This window comes from Lepidothrix coronata, unplaced genomic scaffold (genome assembly GCF_001604755.1).
Source record: "Lepidothrix coronata isolate B3197 unplaced genomic scaffold, Lepidothrix_coronata-1.0 Scaffold176, whole genome shotgun sequence".
Lineage (NCBI taxonomy): Eukaryota > Metazoa > Chordata > Aves > Passeriformes > Pipridae > Lepidothrix > Lepidothrix coronata.
In genome coordinates, this window is record NW_016690356.1 from 1,471,679 (window position 1) to 1,498,305 (window position 26,627).

Sequence of the window (26,627 nt, forward strand, 5' to 3'; positions counted from 1 at the left end):
GAAGGTGGGCAGAGCTGTAGCAATGATCTCCAGGCTGCTTGATTTGGGAATACAAACCCCAGATACCCTTTGGGGCAGCGTGTGGGGAAAAACAGCGTTCAGGTCCCAGTGTGACCCAGGAATTCCACCTGCACCTGCATTTACCAGGGGGCACCTGCAACGAAGTTGTTTTTTCTGGTTTACAGGGGGGCAAAAAAGACTTCGCTTGACAAAAGGAGGCTTTGGTTTGGAAATTCAGGTGCAGAGAAATGAGTGGCTGAGGGGTCACTGGAGCCTGGCAGTGTTTTGGGGCAGTCACTGCTCTGGAGCCTGGGAATGTTTGGGGGGCTCACTGCTTTGGAGCCCGGTAGTGTTTTGAGGCTTCACTGGAGCCTTGAGTTGGTTTGGGGGCTCACTGGAACCTGAGGAGTGTCTGGGGACTGACTGCACTGGAGCCTGGGGGTGTTTTGGGATGTTTCTGGAGCCTGTGATTTGTGGGCTCATTGCTCTGGAACATGTGGATGTTTTGGAGGCTCGTTGCTCTGGAGCCTGGGGGTGTTTTGTGGGAATCACTGCTCTGGAGCCTGGAGGTGCTCTGGGGGCTCACTGCCCTGGAGTCTGAGGGTGCCCCGTGCTGAACAGTCGTTATTAGCAGCTGGGAAATTATTATTTTTTTTTTCTGCTGTGGGCAGAGTGTCTATGTGGAAATGGTGGCATTTAGAGGGGGGGGACACACGAGATTTTTGAAACCGCGGGGTCCCGGCGCACGAGGGAGGTTGCAAGACCTGACCCCCGTTCATTGTGCAGTGTGTATGCGTGTCCTGTCCCCCGTGCAAGGGGTGAGGAGCGTGTCCCGTATCCCCGTGTCCCGTGTCCCTGTCCCCGTGTCCCTGTCCCCGTGTCCCGGGTGGGTGTCGCACCCCCGCAGGCCGGTCATCCTGGCCGGCAGGCGGCGCCCTCGCCGGTGCCGCGCTGTGCGGCCCCTCCCGGGAGCGGAAGCGGAAGCGGCGGCAGCGGCCCGGCGGGGCGGCCCGGCAGCAGCGCCCGCGGAGCGCCGGGGAGAGCCGGGGTGAGTACCGCGGGAGCCTGAGGCGGGGCGGGGAGGGTACTCCGCGCCGGGGAGAGCCCTTGGGGTGGGCGGGAGGAGGGGGCTTCACCTAGGGCGGCCAGGCCTTCCGCCCCCGGCCAAGCCTGGCCGCTCCCCCGCCCCTGGGGGACCCCCCTGGGACCTGCCCACCGCTCCCTCGGGATCTGCCCCGGGCCGTGGATGGACCTTTGGGATTTGCCCCCGGCCTTGAGGGTCCCCCCTGGGATCTGCCCCCGGCCTTGGGGCTTCCCCCGGCATCTGCCCTCGTCCGTGGAGGGATTTCCGGGATCTGCCCACCGCCCCCCCCCCCGGAATCTGCCCCCAGCCTTGGAGGTCCCCCCTGGGACGTGCCTGGCCGTGGAGGGACCCCTGGGTTCTGCCCCCGGCCGTGGGGACCCCTCCGGCATCTTCCCGGGGCACAAGCCCGGGCCGACACCCCCGTGCCGGGTGCCCGTTCTCGCTGTTGACGGCTCGGTAACGTTTCCTCCTGTTCGGTTTTTATCTTTTTTGCTGTGAGAAGTAGGTCGGGTTAAGACGCAGCAGCACTCGGGTGTAGGTGGGGAAAGGAGACTTTTCTTTGTTGGAATCGTGCAGATTAAACGGGTTCTGTGATTGAGGTTTGGAGGCTCTTGTCTGAGCACAGCACTGCTCTGGGCATGCCTCAGACCCTCCCTCCAGCTGTACAGGGCTGTTCTATTCTGGGGTTTTTGTGCTATAAATAGCGTGGACAAAAGAAAGACCTTTGTTTGTTGGGTTTGTGTTGCCAAAGGTGGATCCAGACCTGCTTGGCTTTGCTTTTGGCAGTTTGTGTTCGAATGGGGTTGGGCCAAGGTGTGGGACGTGTCTTTGTCACTCCTCTGAGGTGTCTCAGCGGTGCCGAGCCGTGGGAGAGCTGCTCCACCAGGGAGCTTTGCCAGCTGCCCAAGCCCTGGCCTGGGGATTCAGGGATCCTTCAGAGCCTGTTTGCTCCAGGGAAGAGCTTTATTTAGGCTGCATTAGTGCAGTCTTTCCATCCTATATATAGAACCCCCTCCCTTTGAGGATTGACAATCCTACACCTTGGATTCTCCAGGAATGAACTGTGTGGCAGGAGTTTATGGCCTGGATCGTTTTGGAGCTGCCCTTGGGTCTGGGATTTACAGTGGGAGGACTTGATTTCCTCCTGCCAGACATCTGTGCTGATAATGCCAGCTCAGCTACACTTGGTGAAGCACAGCTGAGTGCTGGAGGAGATATCTGCTCCATAAACAACCTGCTGGGCAGGATAGGGCTTGTGCTGCAGATAAATCTGTCTGGGAAAGGCTTTTTACACAGTGTCCCCTTTCTCCTGGTGTTTGCAGTTGTGGCCCCGGGGTGATAAAATAGTGGTGGTCGTTTCTAGACACTTCTGAGTTTTGTTTGAAAGGAAGTGCAAACAAATCCCATAAATTATAGGAGAATAATGGGAGTAAGGACATGCAGCTGTTGTGAATGGCCTGATGGTTTCACAGCAACTACTGGTGTTGTTTCTTCTGAGCAGTTTGTCCTTGCTCTGGCTGCACTCCTGGTCATCCCCCATTCCCATAGCAGTGCAGGGAGGGGGCATTTGTGCAGATCACAGGGGGCAGGAGCAGAGAGGAGCTTAAAGAGGAAGAATTCATCCACCTCATGAACTAAAATGAGCAGTTGGTATGTGAGGGTGTGGGAAAGGCAAACAGCCATAAATCTGTGTCTCCACGAAGTCCTCGCTCCCCCGAGTGGTGCTTTTGTTTTCCAGAGCAGGAATCTCTTTCCTATCCCTCTTCCTTGTGCTGTGGGGTTTATTCCCCACGTGGAGCGATGGTTTTCTTTGCTGTGGGGTGTGCTGGGGGTCTGCAGCGGGGGTTTGCTGGAGCTGACCCTGTGCTGTTCCGTCCTTCCAGAAACATGCAACATGGCAGCAGCCATGGAAACTGAACAGCCGGCGCTGGAAATCTTTGAGACCGCGGGTCGGGAGGAGCAGGTCCCGAGGGAGGAGCAGCCAAAACTGGAACCTTTCTATGTGGAGAGGCATTCCTGGAGCCAGCTCCGGAAACTGCTGACGGACACGCGGAAGTATCATGGATACATGATGGCAAAAGCCCCTCACGACTTCACATTCGTGAAGAAAAACGATCCTGAAGGGCCCCATTCTGACAGGATCTACTACCTGGGTAAGCTGTGACAGCCCCTGTCACTGCAGGGCTGTGGGGCTCTGACTGCTTCTGACAGCTGGGATTTCTGGCAGTTAAACCAAAAGAGATTCCAGGCCACACTGGCTGGGCAAAAGTCAGGATCGTGATCTCAATGTCTCCTTAAAACTTGTGATGTAACCTCCCATGGGAATGGGTGGGGGTGACCCATTAGAGCTGGAAAAGAACTGTGAAGTGTCCTCTGTTCCCAAGTGTTGTCCAAGTGTTCCCAAGCTGGAAGTCTGTTCAGTCCCTTTTCTCTCACCTCTCTCCCAAAGCTGTGCAGGTTTGATCTCCTCTCTCTCAATGACAGATATTGGGTAGAACCTTGTTCTCCTTAAAAGTTTCCTTCCAAAGCAGCGATGATGTGTCATTTTAGAAGTCCTTTGTGCCTCAGCTGCTGATGGAGCAGGTTTTCCAGGGATCCTGTGGGGAATAAATAGCAGTGTAGGGTGGGGGCAGCTCAAAGAGTAAATACTTTTCTCAACATTTTTGGTCTTGATAAGGAAGAACTTGATGCAGTTTGTTGTTCTTGGCCTTGGTGCCTCACTTGGGCATTGCTTCACTAATTAATGTTCATTTGATAGAAGTGATTTGGCTCTGCAAGTGATACTGTGAGCAAGCCTCTGGATGGCTCTTTGGAGCAGCCTTTGTGGGAGAGGAATGCTTTTGTCAAAAGCTGCACTAGATGAACATGAATCTGTGAAAACCTGGATTAGGGAGAGAAGGGAGAGAAGCAATGGCTGGAGCAGAGGCCTAGGAGCCAGAGCCATGTTCTATCCCCACTGCTCACCACTTAGGCTACTTTGCTTAAGCTCAGGTTTGTGATTCACCAGGTCTTTGCACGTGCTGTGCAGTGACATGGCCAAAACACTGCTGGTCGGTCCCTTTTTCCCCTTTTCAGAGGATGGGGATCATAATCCTTGAATGGTGCTGAGTTCAAGCACATCACAGGGGGGTTAAGGCTGAGCCCCTGGGATGAGCTCTGGTTTCCCAAGTGCTGCTTCCTGAGCTTGGCCTTCCCTGGAGCACACCTGGCTCCCTCTGGGCTCATCCCCATGTGCCTGGGCAGGAGCCTTCAGAAATCTGAATAGCACTGAGGGAGAGGAGCAGGAAAGGGACATTCAAACCTCCCTAAAGGATTATTTTTTTCCATTATCTCTGAAACACGAGCTGCATCATGTATCCCACCAGAGGATTTGGCAGAAAGGCCCTCCTTGATTTATAAAGCTTATGGAATAAAAGGGCAGCAGGAAGACACAGACATGCTTCAGGCAGAGTGGGGTGAGCCTGGGTGTAATTCCTTGTCCTCTGCCTTTTCCATGAGTTGCATTTCTGTGAAACAGGGAATTCCCAGAGTGGGGCTGCAGTGCAGAGACCATCAGTACTTTCTCTTGTAGGGAGGGCCTGGGAAACTTTCTGGAAATTCTGTCAGAGTGAATTATTAACAGAAAGCTAATACAGCTTTTGTCTTTATTTTCTCCTCCTTTTCCATAGCAATGTCTGGGGAGAACAGGGAGAACACACTCTTCTACTCTGAAATCCCCAAAACCATAAACAAAGCTGCCGTCCTGTTGCTTTCCTGGAAGCCTCTTCTGGATCTTTTTCCAGTGAGTCATCATTTCTTTTTCACTTCAAGGACGTGGGCTTCAGGCTTGCACCTGTAAGCCATCGTTAAAATTTGAAGTTTATTGTCTTAAATATTTTAAGATTCTCCTTGTACTTGGCCAGCCCTGCAGCCATCCCGAAGCCGAGCACAGCTTTCTCCTGTTTGGAATCATAGCCTCTGTGTGTGCTGGATGATTCCTCCTTTGCTGACAGAGATGGAAAATTCTAATTTACATCCAATTCTGTGCTGTGAGATCCTGGGGATTGCTGGAGGAGCCTGCAGTCTCCAATCACTTCCCTGCTGTCTTGCAGGGGAAGTGATGGTTCCCCCGAGGATCAACCGGTGGCTCCGTGACTCATGTGGAGCAGAGCATCCCTTTCCCACTCACTGCAATGTGCATTCCCTTTTCACTGCTGCACACAGCAAGCCTGCACCATCCCATCCCAGGCACCGTGGCAGGTTGGAGGCGGTGGGACAAACCCCACATGGCATGAGGTGTATTTTTCCCCATGTTATCTCCCAGGGCTGTCAGCCAGACATAAAACCTGGGCTGCGCTCTCCTCCCACCAGACCAGTCACTGTGTGTCTGTGAACATGAGCAAAGCCTCTCCTGCTCATTCCAGACCTTCAGGCTGATCCTTCTCATACCAGGAATATTGGGAACAATGCTGGTGTGCTAGGGAGGGGTGGCTGTCAGGTTTACGGCTGTGTGGGATCCGGTCATGGCCTGCACCTACGAGTGCTGATGGCAGCGGCAGAGCAGGAGTGGGCTCCCAGCCGGCAGCAGGATTCCGGAGGAGGAGGCAGTCTGCACAGCCATCTGCTGCTGGAAGCTCAGCATGCAGGGATGCTCCAACAGTGAGGCGTGCAGAGCAGAGGTGTGATTGTGTTCTCTGCCTGTTTTCAGGCCATCCTGGACTATGGGATGTACTCCCGGGAAGAGGAATTGCTGCGGGAGCGGAAGCGGATCGGCACCGTCGGGATTGCCTCCTATGATTATCACCGGGAGAGTGGCACCTTCTTATTCCAGGCAGGGAGTGGGATTTATCATGTGAAGGATGGAGGCCCTCATGGATTCACTGTGAGTTTGCTCCTCTTCTGTCTCTCTGCTCTGGCCAGGAGCTCCTTTGGCTTGGAGCGAGAGCAGAGTGTGATCATCATCAGTTATTGCAAGTGACCTTGATAACCCTGGAAACGTGGAGAAGTCCTCCACAGGGATGCATTTCCATGGTCATAGAAACTCAGATGGAGGATTACAAGAAATGGTAAAAACCATGGCAGCAAGGCAGGACAGCAGATATTTTTAAATTATTTTTCACAGCTAGCAATGTCCATAAAAAGCAACAAAAGGTTCCCTGCTCTTCATGGAGTCAGAAGTCACATCAGAGACAACTTCAGTCCCCAAGCTGCACTTCCAGGTCACTGTTCAGGGGCAGTGCTGGATGTGTTACACCACTTGGCTGTACAGCTTGCAGAACAAGCAGCCTTTACTCTGCTGGTGCTGAAGCTGGACTTCAAAGCTGAAATAATTTCTCATTATTACAACAGATGCCTGGTGTCTGTCTAACCCTGTTGTCAGGGGGAATTTACTGTACCCTGAGCTGCTTTTGGAGGACAAGGTTGCATGTTCTGCCAGCCCCTTTTAGGGTGCTGTTTTTAGGAGTTTGCCAGGATTCTCTAGACAAGCTGCCCTCTGATTTGGGGCTGATCCCCAGCAGTGGAGAGAGAGCCCTGGTAGAGCCTGTGCAACCATGGTACAAGCACAACTTTCCCTATAAATTACCTGCATGGTATTTTTGTGTGTTTAAAATGAGTAGATTCGTCTGTAAACATGTATTTGTAGTCAGTGTCCACACTGCTGTGGCCTTCTGAAAATCCAGGTCACTTTGTGCGTGTGTTCATGTGTCATCATTGCTTTTTTTGTTTGTTTTTTTTTTTAAATTCCAAACAGCAACAGCCATTAAGACCCATCCTGGTAGAGACCAGTTGTCCAAATATCCGGATGGATCCCAAGCTTTGTCCAGCTGATCCAAATTGGATTGCGTTTATCCATTGCAACGACATCTGGATATCCAATATAGAATCCAGGGAGGAGAGGAGGCTGACGTTTGTGCACAATGGTAATTAATGCACCCTGAATCCAACCCCTGCACCTCCTCTGCACTTTTTCTTGCCAGACTGAAGTGAGCAATGGCACTAAAGGTTCTCCTGAAATCGGGGTCGTGACCACTGTTTATCCCACCTTGTTTGTCACGTTCTGCACGGTTCCCCTGGTGCACATACTGGGGGATGATTCTTTTCCCTGCACTGTGGAATCTGGCAGAATGAGTTGTTTGGTGGGTACATATGGAAGGGCTCTTCTCCTGAAACACAGCACATTGCTTTTTACTGGAACAGCCTTTTTTGTGTGTGGAGGAGCTGTGGGTGGAATAGAGCTGGAGGAAAGTTTCTGTCAGTGAAATCAGGCTGCAGAGACTTTGAAAAACAATTGAGGCAGTTTCTGAATAGCACTGGGGTTTCTGCTGGCCCCTCATACTCAGTGACCTGGGTCCTCACTTCTTACCCTCTCCAACTCTATTTTAGACCAGGAAGAAAGAACATGGGGAATTGTGGATAAAACACTTTTAAAAAATCAATTACATTTTGTACTTAAACTGTGTCATTTAAATTTTAGTTAATTAAAATTCCTGACACTTTATAATAATGCTTTAGATTATTCAAATGTTAAATATTAAAATATTATGTAAGTACAGTAAAAATAAACTGTAGCAATGACTCCTTCTCAGATGATAATTATTTATGGAGCGCTGCTAAGTTACCTCCAGGGTAACAGGAAAAATATTGAAGCCCTATGGATATGTCATCATGTTGAGGTGTTATGTAAGTCTGTTACTTTTGGGTTGTACAGGGAATGAAATACTGGTGCTTTCATTTTTCTGAATGTTGATGTTTTCGGTTTCAGTTGTTCAGGAAAGGTTTGGGTTGTTTTTATTTCTTTGATTTTCTTAAAAGTTGTGGTTCCACCTCACTGAGCTCAGGTAGAGAGAACATTTTCTTTTTTGACCAGTTGAGAGCCTGATTAGGTAGGAGTAAGAGGGGAGGATGGCTTTCTTTTCCTAAAGGAAGCTGCCATGCCAGAGAGGATTAAATCCTCCCTAAATAAATCAACAGGGAAGGGTGGAAGCAGAAGACAAATCTGCTGAGAAGTCAGAGTTATTATCGTGTAGTTCTTCCCAGGGGGGTGAACTCAGGTCATGTTTGGGATAATGCAGAACTGGTTTGGTTCTACAGCACATCACAAACTAATTCTTTGGTGTCTTTTTCTAGAACTGGCCAATGTTGAGGAGGATCCAAAATCTGCTGGCGTGGCCACTTTTGTGCTGCAGGAGGAGTTTGACAGATACACTGGCTACTGGTGGTGCCCAAGGGCACAGCCAAGTAAGTGTGGTGGATCAAGGCACAAGTAGTGACTTCCCTGCTCTGCGGTCCAGGGCAGAGTTATTTTTTTTCTGTTACTTGTCTCTATGCAAGATGGAAACTTTATAATTTCTTTTGAGCTGTCAGCAGTGGGTATGTTACAGGGGCCTTGTGAGCACTGGAGGAATAGACTTCCCTTCTCACAACAGAGGTGGGAGTTGTAAGAGTCTCAGAGTTTTGCTTAATGAAACATGAATCACAGGCTTTGTTGGATTTTTCTTCTTCCTTCCAATCTGCTTGTGCTCCTGAGATAATTGATGCCTGCAATAACTGATAACGAGAGCTGTCCCGTTAATTCTACAATGTTAATTCATTTACAGCACTGGATGGGGGTAAAGTCCTTCGAATTCTCTATGAAGAAAACGATGAGTCAGAGGTGGAAATTATCCATGTCACATCCCCCATGCTGGAGACAAGAAGAACAGATTCCTTCCGGTACCCCAAAACTGGTGAGAGCCTGAAGCTTTACATCCCTGTGTCTGGGAGACGTGGAATTTCATTCCATGTGCCTGAGAGCAGTGACTCTCCGAGCCTAGAGCAGGGATGTGTTGGAGTGGTGGAAACATGTTTGGGGAAGCTGCTCTAGAGCTTAGATGGGTCACTGGTGACTGTGCTGATGCTGCAGCCATGTGGTTACTGAGGGCTCTGTCTGGGTGTCAGGAGTTGGCAGAAACTCTCTCTGATGGTCACTATTTTGGAGCTGCTCTCTCAGATCCTGGCAGATCTGAATTGTTGAGGAGCTGGTTCTCGTTACAGCCCCGTTTCCTGAGGGAACAGCTGCAGAATGATAGCCTTTTGGTTTTTTTGGGAGGGTTTCTGTTTAGCTGCTGGCAGTGCCCTTGCAGTTCAAGTTCTGAAGGAGTCAGTTCTCCAGGATTGCTCTTGGACTTTGAACAGCAAACTCAGCATGTTGCAACCTGCCAGGAAAACCTCCTGTGGTCATATTTTTGAAAAATGTATGATCTGGAGGCTTCAGCAAAAAGAGGTGAGGGCAGGCTTGAAGCACATAAACTGGAGTGTCATTGGAAGCAGGGAAGTGGCATTTAAGCAGACCTGCTGAAGTCTGATTCAGTCAGGTGTGAAGAGTTTGACCCTTCTGAGATGTCCCTGCTGTCACAGCAGGGTGTGTGGCTCACAGATGACAGTGCTTTGCTCTCTTTCCTCACTGCTGAAATCTTCATTTTTTGGACAAATATCTTCTGTTTGGGTGACCTTTCCAAGCTGCAGAATTCATTCAGATCTTGCAGATGCCCTGATCCACTGGGAAAAGTCTTCTATTTTTCCTCATTTACTACTTGTTTTGAGGAGAGGGAAAGGTTCACTGTGAGCCTGGGAAGCAAGAGGTGACTCCTTGTGGTTTTTGTGGTGCTTGTGGACACCCAGATTTCTGAAATTATTCAATGCAAAGAAACTGAGCTAACCAAAGCCCAAATAAAGGTTTTAGTCTGTGGGTCTCAGCTTCTAATGTGAGCTGCAGGGACAACACCCCTTTCCTGTGGAATGTTATGAGGGTAAAGCTTGAGAAAGTGGAGAACATTCTTCCCTGGGAGAAGTAAGGACTTAAATAGGTTGGCACTGTGTTCCAAGGCAAGTAGTTTCACCTCAGTGCATGAGGTTTGGTGAAGTGGGAGTACTTCACAGCAGCATTGAGAATATTCAGAGTACATGGAATTGCCTCATGGATCAACTGGCAGTGGATTTATTCTTTAAATTCCCTCTTCCCTGTGTGGAGCAGGGCAGGGGCTGTACAGCAGGATGAGTTGCTTCTTTGTGGAAAGAGTTAACTTTAGATTTTCACTGATCAACAGAAATATGGAGCTTTATTATCTTAATGGCACTAGTGATGGCAGTAGGCTTTTAGGTTTAATTTTCACAGTTAATTTTCACACATGCTTTTTAGCACTGGGTCATTTTCTATGTACTACCTTGAGAATAAGAGCCAAACAGGGAACCAAAGCTTGCTTTGCTGTACTGATCACTCCTGAGCATTTACTTCCAACTAGTACCTGCATCCATTGACTGTGAGAGAGAAGGCTGACTGTGACAGTAGCATGTTTGCAGGATTACAATCCACTAAATCTCCTCATGTTTGCAGTTCCCTGCCTGTTCTGTGCTGTCTCACACAGGCATGGAGGTTATGTGATCAAAGAGCATTCTGCTGTTTGCCTTTTCCAGTTCTGTGTGAGTAACACCACAATAATCCCAGCAAACAACTGGTGCCTGACTGGTCACATCTGTTTTTACAGGTACAGCAAATCCAAAGGTCACTTTCAAGATCTCTGAGGTGACAATCAATGCAGAAGGCAGAGTAAGTCTTTGTTCTGTTTGTTTGCCAAATACACAGAATTGCTGTGATTCTTCTTTGGTAACATTCATTTTCCAGTTCAGTACAAAGGCACTTTCTTGGTTGTGATGGCTTACTGGCTTCTCTGGAGGCAGTGCCCTTGGCTCATTCCTGGTGTCTGTGTGCAGCAGTGTTTCTCAAGGCTGTGCTTTCCTTCCCTACCACTGGTGTAAAAACCCAGCTGCAGAGCAGAGCATTTTAGGTGTGGGTGGTTAGACCTTCTGTGACTGATCTCTCGATTGGCTGCAGATATTGGGAAAATTTGATTGCAAAGACAATATATCACCTTACAAAACCATATGGAAAGAGATGAACTTTGCTGTTGCCCTGGGATTTTTTAACAGATGCAGAAATTTCCATAGCCCAGTCCAACAACTTTGGACAGCTGGGAAATCAATCTTACCAAACAGATACAGTAACAGCCATAAATTATGGGGATTCTTCTACTCTTGAGCTCCTTCAGCCATCAGCAGTCACCTGTTGGGATAGTGATGCTGGTGTCAGCCAGCAAAGGCAGGGAAAGCCTTCAGGACCCTTTGGGTACCACTGGAACTTGTTTCCAGTCCAAGCAGGAACAGACTGCAGCACGTTAATAACTGGAGGTCATGCAGGACGTTCAGCACCTGCCCATAAAAGCACCCTCAAGTACAAACCACCTCCCCTTCCCAGAGGGCAACTGAGAGTTCCAGTGAGTTGTCCGAGATGAAGGATGGATTTGTGAGCAGCATCCAGGCTCCCTGATCCCAGCCCTGGCTGTACTGGTAGAGTGCAGCTCTCCTGCTGTGCTGCAAAGGCTGAACAATCTCAATTGCATGAGCTGCACAGAAAAAGTCTTCTGTGTCCAGACTCTCATCGTGCATGAAAAAACTGGTTGTGGGGGTTCATCTCAGTGTCACTGAATTGCTGCTTTGTCAACAGATTGCAGATGTTGTGGATAAAGAGCTAGTTCAGCCCTTCGAGATCCTCTTTGAAGGAGTAGAGTACATTGCTAGAGCTGGGTGGACGCCAGAAGGAAAATAGTGCGTATGTTACTCCTGTCTCTGCTCAGAGGGTTTGGGGTGATACAGTCAGAAGCAGATTGTAGCGGTCTCTCTCTTCTTCCAGCTTAAGCCTGCTTTCACTTTTACATTGCTACCAACTCGTTTGTGCAAAGGGGACCATTTTTCCAAAAGCCAAACCAGGCTCCTCACTGTCTCTCTCCCTGGTCCCTGGCCCCGCTGCTTTGGTTTTGGGCACTCGCAGCCTTTGGTGTGTGTGTCCTCTCAGCGTCCCTGTGAGAGAGAGTGCAGTGCTATTGTCCCCATTTTACAGATGGGGAACTGAAGCCCAGAGAGGTTAAGTGAGAGGTCACGCAGGAAGTCTGTGGCTGAGGAGAGAAATGAGCCCAGTCCCCCAGGCCCTAGGCTAGAGCCCTAACCACTGGACCATCCCTGCTGACCAGACTTACTGATCAGAAAACTTGCTGTAAGTGCTACTTACATTTGCATGTCATTTTAACCCTGTAGATGATGTAGTACAGCGTTTCTAACTCACCAGAAGCTTCTCCAAAAGGGTTTTTCACCGAAAAGGTTGTCCAGCCCTGGCGCAGCTGCCCAGGGCAGTGGTGGAGTCCCCATCCCTGGAGAGAGTTAAAGGCCATGTAGATGTGGCACTTGGGGACATGGTTTAGTGGTGGGCTTGGCAGTGCTGGGGGAATGGTTGGACTCGATGATCTTCAAGGTCTTTTCCAACCTAAATGATTCCATGATTTTCCAGAATTGCACTCCTCCAGTTTTTGAATCTAAAGATGGCTTTCACATTTTTAGGTTTTTTCCCCCCTCAAATGTGGAAGGAGTCCAGGGACACATTTGTTACATTATCCTGCTTTTTGCAGGATTATTGTTAGAGCTACATGCAAAGCCATCAGAATTTGGCAGGGGCTGCTGCCAATCCATTGAGGTGCCAGTGTTATTCTCTGCCAGGTGTAGGTTTAAAGCAATAGTATTTTTACAAGCATCCTGAAATTTCAATTGAGATTTTTCTGCTTCATTATTCCCTCTGATTTTTCTCTTCTCTTTCTCCCTTGAAGCACAATTCAAATCAGGGAGAATGGAACGAATTAAACTTTTGAACCTGCAGTGCTTATGCAATATTGAAATGAAGTGAAATAGGTTCTTGTGTTGTGGAAGAAATTTGTTTATGTGGGTGAAATTTTGCACGTGACTTTGTGCTTAATCTGCAGTCGAACATTCCTGGCTCCCCCAAAATGCCTGGTGCTAGTGAGTGTCTGCTGAGATTTTCAGGCCTGTGTCATACTCATGGTTGCATGTTATTTTCTCTAATATCTGTCTCCCCAACAGCATCTGGTCCATCCTGCTGGATCGCTCCCAAACTCGGCTGCAGATAGTCCTGATCCCTCCTGCATTATTCATCCCCACAGAAGATGATGCAATGGAAAGGCAGAAACTCATCGATGCTGTCCCAGATTCTGTTACACCTTTCATTATTTATGAAGAAACAACAGACATCTGGATAAATGTAAGAATTTGAATTTCAACCTTCTCTGACAGTTTGTAGCACTTGAGCAGCGCCGGTGTTTTTTGTGCTGCCTAAGAGAGGGATCCCACTGTGCAAGTTCTGTGCATATTCTGCGCTTCCTGCTGTTAAAAACAGTATGTAGAGAACAGGAAGATTTGGATGTGAAAACAAGAGCTGCTTTGCTTGAGGCTGCACAGTGTTCAGAGGCAGGAGCAGAGCCCAGGGCTCTGGGGGTCCTGAGCACCCCCTTGCCCACAGTGTTACTGACACTCTGCAGCTTCTTGGTGCTGGTCGTTCACCACCAGATTAAATATTCTTCAGCCAACAAAGATGTAGCAAGATGATAGTGGGTGAACAAGTCCTGAGAGTCTGCTGACAAGCACTAACTCCCTCCTGAACTACTGTTTTTGGTGAAATAGATTGGGGTGTGATGTTGTGGCAGGTGAACTGCAGGGCCTGTGCTGTGACCAGACGCTGGTGTGCCTGGTTACTGCTGCAAAAATGTGTGCCCCTCCTCACACTGCTGCAGATACAGATCCAAGGATCAAAGGGAATGCCACTGGAGGTGTGCCTGGAGCATCAATCACTGGCAGGTGGCTGGATTTTTCAGCAGAGAGCACTTGCACAAAGCCTTCCAGTGAATGGTCCCTATACAGTGACTGCCCTCTATGATACCAAGTTTTCTCCTTAGCAATGGTGTTGTGGTTTCAGGATGGTGCAGTGAGTTTTCCTTCCTCCAGTATTTTTACTGGCTGGAGTGTTTTTTGACTGGCAGCTCATCCTGTGCAGATAAATGCTCCCAAGTCCCTCAAAGGGTTTTCCCTTGAAGGAAGAGTTCCTGATGAGTGGGAAGATGACGTGAGCTCATCTTTCTTTAAATAACCCTTCACTTGAGGGCTTGCAGACAGCACAGGACAGAGGTCTGCAGGGCTGGATCCACCCCTGTGACCAAGCTAGAAAGGCAGGTGCAGAAAAACTTCATTAGTTTGGTGACCACCATATAGAGTTAGACTGGCAACAAGCTGGAGCTGTGGGGATGTGGGACTGGCTGCAGATCCCCCAGCTCAAAGTGTAACTGGTTCTCCCAGTAAGGGACAGTGCTGCACCCAGTTAGCCTGGACTGTGTGGTGTGTGTTGAGCACCAAGAGGAAGGTGTTTTGTGTGACTAATTACAATAACCCATTGCTCTGTCTCCACAGATCCATGATATCTTCCATGTTTTCCCCCAAACCCAGGAAGATGAGATAGAGTTCATCTTTGCCTCCGAGTGTAAAACAGGATTCCGGCACCTGTACAAAGTCACCTCCGTGCTGAAGGAGAGCAAATACAAACGGTCCTGTGGAGGCCTCCCTGCCCCCAGTAAGGGATATTATCCTTTTGCTTTAGTTGGGCATTTGCTGTTGCCTGGTGAGGAAATAAATGTCCTTCCAGCTGGCAGGAATTACTATCTTATTGGAAACTTCTGCTGTTGTCCAGGAAAGCTCTTCCCTGTACAGTCATTCCTCTTGAACAGAAATTCTTCTGTTTTCAGCATGCATTAGTTTTAACCCTGACCCTTCCTTATGGACTAGAGGGAAAAGTTTCCAAAAAGCAGATGGGGGAAAAAAGCTGCCTGTGATACTGTGAGACTTAGTTGGCTTTTCTTTGTCACTGCTGGGGTTTGGTCTTGCTCAGATGCAGGATGTCACTGTGTGCAGAGCTCCCAGAGTGACTTTTCCACAGCACGTGTCCTTTAATTTGCAGTTTCGTGCTGGGATACTTAATTTACTTGGTGTGTGTTAAAGGCACTTACTGAACTCTGCATGCACAAAAAATACACCTAATTTTCCTAGAGGTCCTAGTTTCATGCAACTGTTGGTGTGTTGTTTTTTCCCAGGTAGCCTTATATCCTGGGTGGATTAGATTTCTCTGAATGCATACGACCTGTTTTCTTGTTATGTCTCCCTCATTCTAAGGGAAATTAGACTGTCTTAGAAAAGCAGAGTTGTTCCCTACCCTGTTGCAAAATTGCCCATTTTTTGACACTTCACATTCCCTTTGCCCACCCATTTTTTAAGTGTAAAACCTTTATTTCTATGCAAGTGACAAAATACTTTGAAAAATATAAAAGTAAGTCCTGTGAATCCTTTGACATATATTTCACAGAATGTTAAGTAGCCCCAGCCCTGACATTGTCTGGGGAGCTGGCAGAGCTGGGGGTCTGCTGCAGAGACAGGTTGCTCTTGGGCTTAGTTCTAGGAAAAAAGCTTGGGAAGAAGAATTATTGTGACCATGTTTTGTAAAAATTTAAAGTGTAAAATCTCTTTATGTTTGTTCTTTGCAGGTGACTTCAAGTGCCTCATCAAAGAGGAGATAGCGATTACTAGTGGGGAATGGGAAGTGCTTGGCAGACATGGATCCAACGTAAGCCCTGCTCTTCCTGCACAGATATCCTGCCACACACACTGCAGGGAGATGGTCTCTTGGAGGGATCACAATAATCCATTAATCTTGTCTGGTTTTAGCCAGAATACCCAGTGTTTCTGTTCAATATAACTTGTCAGCTTGCACAAGGAGGGAAGGAATGCTCCCCAAACTGCTGTTCTTCCAGCTCTGAGCTGGGTGAATTCTTTGATCATTTGAATCAAACAGCAGCTCACATAGAAGTGTTTTACTGGTTTGGTCTTTGCAAAGGACTTGGAAATCCTTCCTAGTAGTTAGAAATGGGATTGGGGAATGAGATGTGCAAGTTGACCTGAGTTTGAATCTGTTCTGCTGTCCCTCCAAAAGAAGGGACAACTGAGGAATATTTAATATAGCAGGGAGCTGCTGCCTTGATTTCCTTCTGGGATGATTTATATCCTACATGATTTGGGAAAGGATCTGAAGAGTGTGTAGGTGACAAAGAATGGGGGACAGTAATTTAGCACAGCAAACAATAGGGGAGACTGGGAACAGCAAAGAACTTATGTGAGAGAGCTGATCAACCAGGTGTGAAATGCAAACTGTGACAGAGTTGTGGACAGTGAGAACAGTCATTTGGCTTTTATTCCCTGTGGGTTGTTGGGCTCCAACTCAGCACTATGGAAGTGGGCCTGAGGGGAGACCTGGAGGCAGAAGAACTGGGTATTACTTTGACAAGGAACAATCTTGAGGGATGTGTTGTCTGTTTTGCTTCTGACAGATCTATGTGGATGAAGCCAAGAAACTGGTGTACTTTCAAGGCACAAAAGACTCACCTCTGGAGCATCACTTGTACGTTGTGAACTACGAGAATCCCGGGGAAGTGAAGCGACTGACAGAACGTGGATATTCCCACGCCTGCTGCGTCAGCCAGGTCTGCCTGGGGGTGCTCTGCCTTGTCACCAGGCTTATCCTTCATCAGTCAGCAGCCAAGGCAGTATTTATGTATAACAAAAGCACATTTTATGCCGTGTTGTGGGCTCCTGTACGTTGTACAGTCAGTGTGTAAAACCACCCTGGAAACCAGATTTGACCTTCCAGTTCATTGCTCTCCAGGTCACTTCAGGCAAGAGGAGACAGGATGAATTGTTGGAAACTCTTTGAGCCTGACTCTTTTTCTGAAGTGGATTAGAGAGCAGTGACCAGAGGAGATGAGCCTGGGATAGGACTGGCTGGAGTTCCAGGCATCCAGCTGGGAATTCATTACCCAGAGGGAGGTGTGTGACCAGGTCCTTCTGCCACTGTTGGCTTTGCAGGTGTATCTTTGGCTTTGTAGTGTTAATATGAGCCTTGCCAAGGACTGTAGCGTTTCAGAGTCAAAAGTGCTCAGACTTCCTGCTTTAATTTGGTCCATAAGCATCTTCTGAAAGATGTAGATGCAGAAAGAAATGTTCAGTTTTACTTGTGCCTCTGCACTGAGGAGTTCAGGGCATGCTCTTTTTCTCCCCAGGACTGTGACATGTTCATCAGCAAGTACAGTAATCAGAAGAACCCCCACTGTGTGTCACTGTACCGGCTCACAGGGTCAGAAGATGATGCAGCTCACAGGACAAAGGAATTCTGGGCTACCATTTTGGATTCAGCAGGTAATGGTATGCATGAGGAACAGGAAAAGGACAAGCAGGGTCACAGGATGAAAGATAACCCCAGCATATGCTTGCTTGAGATTTGCTCTTGTTGTGGGTGACTGGACTTTTGTCTGAAACTCAGCCTTGTGTGAGGAGTTCTTGGAAATACAGGAGGGACATTTTCAGCTCAGCAACAAATGGGTGTAAACAGACCATGAAGGAATTTAGATGGAAAATACCAAGTTTTAGCTCAGGAAGGGATTTAAGTGCACTCCTTTACGCTGTGCAATGTGTCTTTTCATGGGTGTGCTCCTGGGGAGGGGTGTGCACCTCTTAAACAGTGTGTGCTGCTGCCTGCTCCTGCGATTGCGATACAGCTCTTGGGCTTTGTTTTCTGTTGTGTTTCTGTTCCCTTTCATCTCGATTTCCCTAAGGCATGCTTCATATCCTGTGCTTTCCACATACTAATGTGTGAGTCCTAAGAGGGGTTAGGAAGGGACAGGATATCTGTAATGGCTGTCAGGGGAGAAGAGTTACTGTTGTTAGCAGGAGAGCAGGGATGGGAATGTGATAGGGCTGAGAAAGCTCACCGAGGGCTGGGGCATTCCCTGTCTCTGTCTAGACCCAGCCACATCCACTGGAAAACATGGGAGAGCTCTGCTGGGACTGCAGTGAGACTGGTGACAGGGCAGGGCTGAAGCAGAGCTGCGTTATTCATCCATGCCCTGTTAAACCAGGCTCTCTGTTCCCTCCCATGGCAGGCCCTCTTCCCGATTACATTCCCCCTGAAGTGTTCTCCTTCGAGAGCTCCACGGGGTTCACGCTGTACGGAATGATGTACAAACCTCACAACCTGCAGCCTGGGAAGAAGTACCCCACTGTGCTCTTCATCTATGGAGGCCCTCAGGTGAGTGGTGAGCAGGGGGTGGGCTGGCTGGCCCTCTCCTGCAGGAACAGTTCCTGCTCCATGCTGAGGGCAGCATGTGGCATTTTGCCTGTTTGGTGCGTGGCTGCTTGGCCAAAGGTGCTGTAAGGAGTCAGGATTTCCAGGTCTTGGATTGAGGCACTTCCCCTGTCTGAGAACAGCAGCAGAGATGGAACTGGGGCAAAGGGGAGTCAGGTAGTCCCTGTTCCCAGTTCTATCTCCCTTTCCTCTCCAGGTGCCTCACTGGAGCTCAGTTCAGCTCTTCATACCTGTGACACAGAATGGGGGAGGAGAGGTTATTTCATAGCAGGGAGAGGGAATTCAGCAGGGAGTAGGGATCTTAAAAACTTTACATTATAAAAATATAAACCATTTAAAGGAAGGGAAATATAAATAAAATGAGAAGTTGGATTAAGAGGTGACCTCTGGATTCTGATTCACATGTGGTTGTGCTGCTCTTGTACTCCAGGTACAGCTGGTGAACAACCGGTTCAAAGGAATCAAGTATTTCCGACTGAACACTTTGGCCTCCTTAGGCTACGTTGTGGTTGTCATTGACAACAGGGGCTCCTGCCACCGAGGGCTCAAGTTTGAAGGAGCCTTTAAATACAAAATGGTAAGTGGAGCTCTGAGTCTGGCTCTGTGCTCAGCCAGAGGTGGGTCTGAGTCCCAGTGTTACGTGAGCTGAAGCACTGGTTTGGTGCAGGTGCCCAGCACTGCCTGGGTTTGGGGAGAGGAACTGGGTATAGGTGAGATTTGAGGGAGGAAAGGTGCTCAGTGTGGGAAAGACAAAATGTCATGGTCTGTGAGGTGTGAGGCAGCTCCAGCTTGGCAGCCCTGACACACAGTGGCGCCTAAGGGGGGCCGTGACTCCCACCAGCTGCGATTTGCAGGACACTTCCATTCTCAGCATGGGTTACTCTTTGACAGCAAAGCTCTGGAGGTAGTTTCCTTGGGAAATCCTGGGAATGAAACTGTTTCCTGTAACTAGCAGAACTTGCCTCTGCCTGTGCCTCGCAGGGGCAGATAGAGATCGATGACCAGGTGGAAGGGCTGCAGTACTTGGCGTCGCAGTACGACTTCATCGACCTGGACCGTGTCGGCATCCACGGCTGGTCCTACGGAGGATACCTCTCCCTCATGGCTTTAACACAGAGGTCAGATATCTTCAGGGTATGTTCATGCATTGAGTACTTACTCTGGTGGTGCAGACAGAATTTTTCCTTTAATTGTGTGACCTCCCATGAGTGTTCACAGCACAAAGACCTCGGAGCTTGCTCTGGACACGTGAGGGCACAGTGCAGTTTCTTCAAGACTCTTCTATTTGGGTGACTTCAGAGAGAAGTTGCTTTTCTATTTATTTATTCTGTGGTGTTTCTAATTAGGCTTCCAGGCTTTGGTTATTTTTTTGGTATTTCACAGACAGCAGATCTAGAAATCCGTGCACTCTACCTTTGGGCAGAACACATTTGCCATTCAAGAAGCCTGGCATGACAGAGGAGTGGGGGGCTGTTGGGGTAGGCCAGTTTTTCTGGAATATCTGAGTCTGTTCTCATGAGCTGGGGTGAGGAGGAGCAACTGTTCCCCCCAGTCAGCTGAGCACAGATGGATGTTCCCTCTCTGGATCTGTGTAAGAGAGCTTGAAGCTGTTGCACTGTTGAGCTCGCAGTGACTTAGCTGTGCTGGTGTAGCTCCACCAGTCTCAGGTCACCTGTGCTGAAGGTGCCTTCGTCTCAGCTGCTGCCCACTTTGTGCCAGCTGAGCTCTTTGTGTTGTGAACCAGGTAAGAGAAACCATCCTGCTGAAAAACAACACCTTCTTCTCATCCTCCTCCCTCTTTCCTGCCCTGAGAGAGTAGTTCCTTTGCAGACAGATCTATTCCCAGATCAAATTGCCTGTGGTGCTTCGTAGCAGTGTGCTCTGAAGCAGCCGGGAGGGCAGGCTGGGGATGGGGAGAGGTGCTGAAATTCTTGTGATTACCTGACTTTAGACCACTGTAATAAATGTCCAGACTGCCTTTGGGCACATCTCAAAGGTAGAGATGTGGGAAGAGCTGGATATTGCTCTCGGGGTGTGTTTTGTACTTTGTGGCTGCTCTTGCTTTCTCCAAGTCCGACCTTAATATTACTGGAAGGTTTAATGATTATTTGTCTCAATCCATAATGATTTATATTTATATGTTATATATATATATATATGTTATATTTTTACTTTTAAAAACGCTTACCTTGCAAAGGGGGGGGTTTGGGTCTTTTTTTCCACAAGCCTCTCTACAAGCTGGTGGTAACTGAGTCCTAGGGAGCTGTCATTCCCAGTTTCTGTTAGATATTCAAATGAACCTAAAAGCACAAAAATCCACAAAATCCACGTCCCTCAGCAGCCCTTGCAGGTGGTTTTGTTTCTGATTTATCTGTAGGATCTCCCTGTGTTCAGCACGTGTGGGTCATAGCCCAGCTGTGCCACGTGTGAAATGGGGGAGGGAGGGCGGGCAGTGCTTTGCTTTTTCCACAGTTAGAGCAGGATAAAGCTGGGGGAGGGAGGGACATGCCCGGTCAGGGGTTGGTGTTGTCATTGCCCTCTCCTGTGGAATTCTCAGGTGGCTGTAGCCGGAGCCCCCGTCACGCTGTGGATTTTCTACGACACGGGATACACGGAGCGTTACATGGGCCACCCGGAGCACAACGAGCAGGGCTATTACCTGGGATCCGTGGCCATGCAGGCTGAGAAGTTCCCTTCTGAGTGAGTTTGGTTCTGCCTCTTGCCTTCTGCTTTTCCCACCAGGAAAGTTCAAGCCCCACAGACGCGTTTTTACCTCCCTGTTTGTGGCAGTTGGGTCCTGGAATCACAAATGCTCGCATTAAATAACAATTAAAAAACCCACCAGTACCCAACACTAATAAACTTAATACTGGAATGAACATTTGTATAATTACAGACCATTCCATGTAATCCTTTTCATAGTAGCTATAATTAAAGAGTATCTTTTATGTCTAAAGAAATGACAAACATATCTTCAGCTGTGATTAGCACTTCAGAGCCACATTAAGTGGAACAAAAATTAGTTGATCAGGATGTTTTCTGCCTGTTCTGAGGCTATGTCAGCACAGCAGAGCAGGCTGGGACCAGGGGCTTTCTCACCAAAGAGCTGACAATCAGCAGTGTTAAGCAAGGTTTAAGTCCTTGCATTGTCCAAGCCAGGAAATATTGCTGAGAATAAATAAGATACCCAGATAAAAGGTCTGACTGTGATATGCACGTGCAGGAAGAACTTTCAGAGGAAGAAGGAATAAGTTTGATCCATCCAGAGCAATTTACAGCAGTGAAGTCACCGCCTTTAATGGAAACATTTGTTTTTCCAAGGAGTGTTTTTGAAGGGATGTGTGTGGACTGTGAAATGGCTGGGATGCTGCCTAGAACTGCTTGCCTCTTGCTTTTCCCAGACCAAACCGCTTGCTGCTGCTGCACGGGTTCCTGGATGAGAACGTTCACTTCGCACACACCAGTATTCTGCTCAGCTTTTTGGTGAGAGCTGGGAAACCCTATGACTTACAGGTAAGGCCAGAACCAGGGTGTAAAGGTGATGTGTCTGTCTTTGGGGAGTCCAGAACTAGAACTTGCAGCATGGCTGTGCAGGGCAGCTTGGAATTCTAGGATAAAACTGTAGCATTTGAGCCCAGCATTTGTTTAAAAGTAAGATTTTACAAATAAACAAAAAAAATTGGGCAAATGAGCAGCTAAGGCTGCTCCCAAGGAGGTCTCGGTTGGGAGACAGTGCAGGAGTGTTCATGCAGTGTGGAACAGGGTTATGGATTTGATTAAACCCTGCTGGTCAGGCAGGTGCAGCCCAGGTATCCCACACTACACTGGGGAACTGGGAATGCCCTGATTGATGGATTGGCTCTGGGCAGGAGCTGCCTCTTCTCAGCCAGGCTCAGCCCTGGATCAGGGGGTGCAGTGGGTTCTCTCTGGGTTCAGGCAGTGGAGGATGAGGTGTGTTAGCTCAGAGTTAATGCAGGGGGATTCCATGGACATTTGGAATGTGGCTCTGGGACGGGTTTAGACGTTGGTGCCCGTGACTCTTGTGGATATCTACAATTTTTTTTTCCATTTTTAGATCTACCCTCAGGAGAGACACAGCATCAGGGTGCCTGAGTCAGGAGAGCACTATGAACTGCACCTGCTGTATTACCTGCAGGAGAACCTGGGCTCTCACATCGCTGCCCTGAAGGCCCTGTGACCAACCCCTCCACTCCGCTCCACGGGCTGTGCTCCGGACGAGGAGGTGCAGGGAAGGAGAGCAAACAGGATGGAACGTTGCATTCTGGTGCCTGCCACACGTACACACATGTACACACACTCACAGACACTTTTTTTAAAGAAGTAAATTTGGTGCCATACAGGAAATTAAAGTACAGTGATTTAATAACTTCGAAGTTTAAGCTGTAAATAAAATCCACTGTCTGTGGTATAACACAGTACCATGGGTGTTCTCTGGGGGGAGGAGCTGAAACTGAAAATAATGTCCTTCTGCAGCACCAGAGCTTCACTTTTTAAAAGCATTATGACATAATTGATGTATTTTTACAGTGTGTTCCTTGGTATCTTATTACATAATACTGGATGATTTGCTCACTACACAGCAGGATTTTGTTTACCTGAATGGTTACAACTTGTATTAATTTTAAATGCTATCATATAGCTTTTATGCTTCATGAGGGGGATGTGTCTCACTCCTTAGAAGCTGGTCACAAGTTGGACACATCACCTCTCTAGATGTTAATTGTTTTTTAAGAAGAAAGACTTTTAAGCTGCCTCCTAATGAATTTAAAGTTTGGATTCAGTTCAGTTGATGCCAGGTTCTTCGATTCCTTCTCCCCCAGGATAAATCATTCTCTTTTTCTTCCAGCAGCTTGAGATCCTATCCTGATTGTACTTGATTTCAATGGGGAAGTGAGTTGATATTTTACTGTGATATGGACATAACGATCTTTTATTCTGAGGTGCAAACTAGCTTAAGTCAAAGAGCTGAAACTCTGTAAATTTTAAAACAAGCTTCAAAGTGCATCCCACTGACATTTTTCCCTGATGTTCACTGTGGAGCTGGGTTTGCAATACTCTTTCCTTACCCTCACATCAGCATGATATAGGCATCTGCATCCTGTTAGGATTTTAAAATTCAATACTCTTAATTCTGCAGAGGATGTGGGGCAATATGAACTGTTCCATAGAATTTCCTGCTGTATGAGGGACTTTTTCCCAGGCTCGTGCTCTGTCCAGTCCCCTGTTCCTGGGTCTTTTCTAGCACTGCTCTGTAGCATGATAATGATGCTGATGCTGTCTCTGAGAACCCCTTTCCGTGCAGCTTCAGGTAACCCCACAAATCCTCGAGGGATTGCAGTCCCGGTGGCTTTGCTGGTGAGGTTTTAACTACACAGCAGGCTTGGCTGAAAAGCATAAGGGTGTGAGGGCACTTTTAACTGGCAACAGATCGTTTAGGATAGAAATCCATAGCAAAATGATTCTCTTTAATCCAGGAAATTCCACCCCTGGGACTTGCCTCTGAGACTCCGATAAGTTTTAATGGTTTTCTTAGAAACCCAAGAACTTCCTTTTCTTCCTCGTTTGGTGCTAGAGAGGAGCAGAGCACGATTTTCTTTTCATCTGCTGAAAATCTGGAATCACTCTTGGTGTTTACACTCTTAGTACTCCACATGTTGTAACCTTGTACTTCCCTTGATTTTTGTGCTGTTCAGCTCGATCCCGAAACTGGGGGATTGAACAGAGTCTGGCTGTGTCGGATCAAACCGCATCATTTTCCAGTTAAACCGCTGGCCTTGGGCACCGAAGCAGTGGGAGCTGGTGCACTTACACGGTTGTAAAATCCCTGTGTGAGAACAGGATCTGGGATTTGGGACACACGAAAGAGCCAAAGCCAACAGGCCTGCAGTGAGGGCGCGTTCCCTCCGCAGCGGGGAGGTTCGGTTTGGGCTGTTTGCTGGTTTTCAGACCACAGTGATTGTAAGTGGATCAGTTAAAATGCCACTGGCAGGTCAATAACGGGTTTATTTTGGGAAGGGCATGGCAGGGAAGGAGCCCAGCTCCTGGAATGTCTTCTCTCAGTGGTTAATTGTGGCTGAGGCAAAGGCAGCATCCCACTGATGTGTGCTACAGTCAGCACTGAGAGAGGAGAAACACAACAGTGAGTGGAGACAAGAATAAGCTGTTCCTCTGGAATTCCATTGTGTTCCCAATGTGTTTATGCTGTATTATATATCCATATATCTATATCTGTTCATATATACATATATGTATAAAATTTCACGTGGATGGTATCACCTTTTTCCAAGGTTGTTTATATTTTGTTCAATATTAAATTAACTTGCTTTTTTGGGGTGTTTTTGTTCTTTTTCTAGAGGTGATTACCCTTGAATGTAAATGTATATGATTTTTAAGATGAAATCGATCCTTTTGTTTAAAAAAACAGAACAAAAATGGCCTTCATCAAACAGTGCTTTTTTTGGGGAACTGAAGAACTGAATGTTATGCAAGTAAACCAGGCTGGGTTTGGATTTGAGGCAGGATGTGATTATAAGTGCTGACATATAACTTTTAATAATGCATCCTTCCCCTGTTTTAAATATACACATCGAAAAGCTATTAAAGTACAACGTACTGTAACTGCTCTGTTTTGCAACATAAATTATGGATTCTTCCTTTCCCACCATTTTCTTTCCTTTTTACCGTAGTTAAGCACTTTAAGACCCCGTGCTCTCTTATCCTGTCGAAGTGCTGGAGGATTTATCACCAGAGTTTTGTAGTTCTTGCAGAAGAGATGCCTTAGATGAAGTCTGATTCCAGCTAAATTCCCAGTGAAGAAGGGCAAAGCCTGTTGTGATCGAGACTGCAGAGGTAGGAAGGTGTCAGTGCTGAGGGACTGTTGTATCCATATTTTTAGGGGGAGTGGTATTCCTGCACCTCCTATGGTGAGGTGCTGGTCTGACCTTACAGTCCTGGAGATGGGAATGTTGCTCGAGGAGGTTTCCAGTCTGTTTGATATTTGGGATTATATTTTGTCACTTCCTGCATGTTAAAAAAAATCTCTTGGTTAATGTGAGTTTTCAGCAGAACTAGTGAGACCCTGGGGGAGCACATGCAAGGGAGGTTGGAGGAGGAAGCCATCCCCTTGGCTCCCAAACCAGAGGTTGGAATGTCCAACAGGACACCTGCTCTGAGCAGGGGCAGGACTGAGCCTTCCTTGGTGGTGGCACAGGTTACTTTGAGATGAAAGTTTTCATATATTTAAGGGTATATGTGAAATATGGGGATCTGAGTGCTGAGATACTGAATTGTTGAGTGTTGGTGCCAGCAGTTCCCCCCCTTTTGAGGTGCTTGGGATGGGTTGTGCTTGTTTCTGGTGGAAGCACGTTCTTTCACCTCATTTTAATGCAGCTTCCAGTGATGCCTCGTGAGTGTGGGATGTGCAGAGCTGTTGGGTTTCACCCCCACCCCCTTTGTTTCTCACGGTCTCTTTTTATTCAGAACAAAGTAAAATTAGTACCTACCTACAACTGCTTATTTTTTACAAACTCAATGGAATAACGAGCTCAAAGCACTGAGTAAAGCTTTGAAAATAACTAACTTCATTGTATTAGAATGGAAAATGCATTCCCTACTTATTAGTGGTGTTTGGGAATAGGCTATGGAAAAACTTCCTGAGCGGGATGGTGTGGTAATGCTTGAACCCTGGAGCACCTACGTCTGAGACTGGGTGGGAAATCGTGGAGAACTCACAAACTCCCATCCCGGGGGTCCCAACCCGTATTCCCTGCCAGGAGAAGTGGGTTGTGTTCCTGCTGTGTGTGTCCGTGTGTCAGACAGGCTGCTGGCATGTGACACCCAACTTCTGCCAAGGCAATAACCGAGTCTCAGTAACTGAAGCATCAGCCAGATGAGGACACTGCCTTGAGCTGCCTGTTTGAGTACCAGGGCCCTGTAGGGCCTTCCCATGTGCCCCTTTGGAGGGGGAAGAGAGATCTCCCTGTTTTTACTTGGCTGTTGTGCACAGTAGAAGTTCAGGTGTTTAATTTGAGAACATGAAGTGCCTGCTGTTTGCATTAACAAAATTGCATGTCTCACTCCAGTGGGTTTATTGGGCTCCCTCCCTCCCACCCTCCCGAGCTCCATGGCTTTTAATCATGTAAAGTGGAGACATTAGTTTTGCTGCGTTTTATTACGAAACCTTTGTTGCAATAAAGATGCTGCTAAATAAATTGAATTAAATGTTGGGTTTCTTCCTACCCTATTTTCAACTGTCTCTCTCCTTGATTTAGTAGAGTTTGTGTGTAATTAAATCTCCCTCCTCGTTGTGGGAAGGCAGCAGCGATGTGTGTTTGATGGACGTCGGGTGTTCCGCAGAAGCATCTGCCATGTCTCCTGTCCCTTGTGGTTTGGGAGATGGATACCGTTAGGATACCATCAGGAAGATCAGGC

The 26,627-nt window shown here is 47.9% G+C and overlaps 1 protein-coding gene across 6 annotated transcripts in view; it reads left to right on the forward strand.

Annotated features, from left to right (window-relative positions):
* The window catches only part of DPP8 (dipeptidyl peptidase 8), a 25,439-nt gene extending 2,835 nt beyond the window's left edge, over positions 1 to 22,604 (forward strand). The window contains exons 1-20 of one of the 6 annotated variants that reach the window (XM_017830310.1): positions 996 to 1,048; positions 2,968 to 3,237; positions 4,753 to 4,865; positions 5,772 to 5,945; positions 6,816 to 6,984; positions 8,192 to 8,302; positions 8,662 to 8,790; positions 10,588 to 10,649; positions 11,604 to 11,704; positions 13,025 to 13,202; positions 14,402 to 14,561; positions 15,526 to 15,605; positions 16,366 to 16,518; positions 17,095 to 17,230; positions 17,974 to 18,119; positions 18,607 to 18,753; positions 19,158 to 19,310; positions 20,734 to 20,876; positions 21,578 to 21,689; positions 22,252 to 22,603. In XM_017830310.1, the coding sequence (XP_017685799.1) occupies positions 2,979 to 3,237; positions 4,753 to 4,865; positions 5,772 to 5,945; positions 6,816 to 6,984; positions 8,192 to 8,302; positions 8,662 to 8,790; positions 10,588 to 10,649; positions 11,604 to 11,704; positions 13,025 to 13,202; positions 14,402 to 14,561; positions 15,526 to 15,605; positions 16,366 to 16,518; positions 17,095 to 17,230; positions 17,974 to 18,119; positions 18,607 to 18,753; positions 19,158 to 19,310; positions 20,734 to 20,876; positions 21,578 to 21,689; positions 22,252 to 22,374 (2,649 nt within the window). In that variant the 5' untranslated portion in view covers positions 996 to 1,048; positions 2,968 to 2,978 and the 3' untranslated portion in view covers positions 22,375 to 22,603. Of the gene's footprint in view, positions 1 to 995; positions 1,049 to 1,560; positions 1,623 to 2,967; positions 3,238 to 4,752; positions 4,866 to 5,771; positions 5,946 to 6,815; positions 6,985 to 8,191; positions 8,303 to 8,661; positions 8,791 to 10,587; positions 10,650 to 11,603; positions 11,705 to 13,024; positions 13,203 to 14,401; positions 14,562 to 15,525; positions 15,606 to 16,365; positions 16,519 to 17,094; positions 17,231 to 17,973; positions 18,120 to 18,606; positions 18,754 to 19,157; positions 19,311 to 20,733; positions 20,877 to 21,577; positions 21,690 to 22,251 lie in introns of those variants that run through there. The other 5 variants (XM_017830311.1, XM_017830313.1, XM_017830314.1 and 2 more) reach the window with 5 other exon arrangements.
* The last annotated feature ends 4,023 nt before the right edge of the window (positions 22,605 to 26,627 follow it).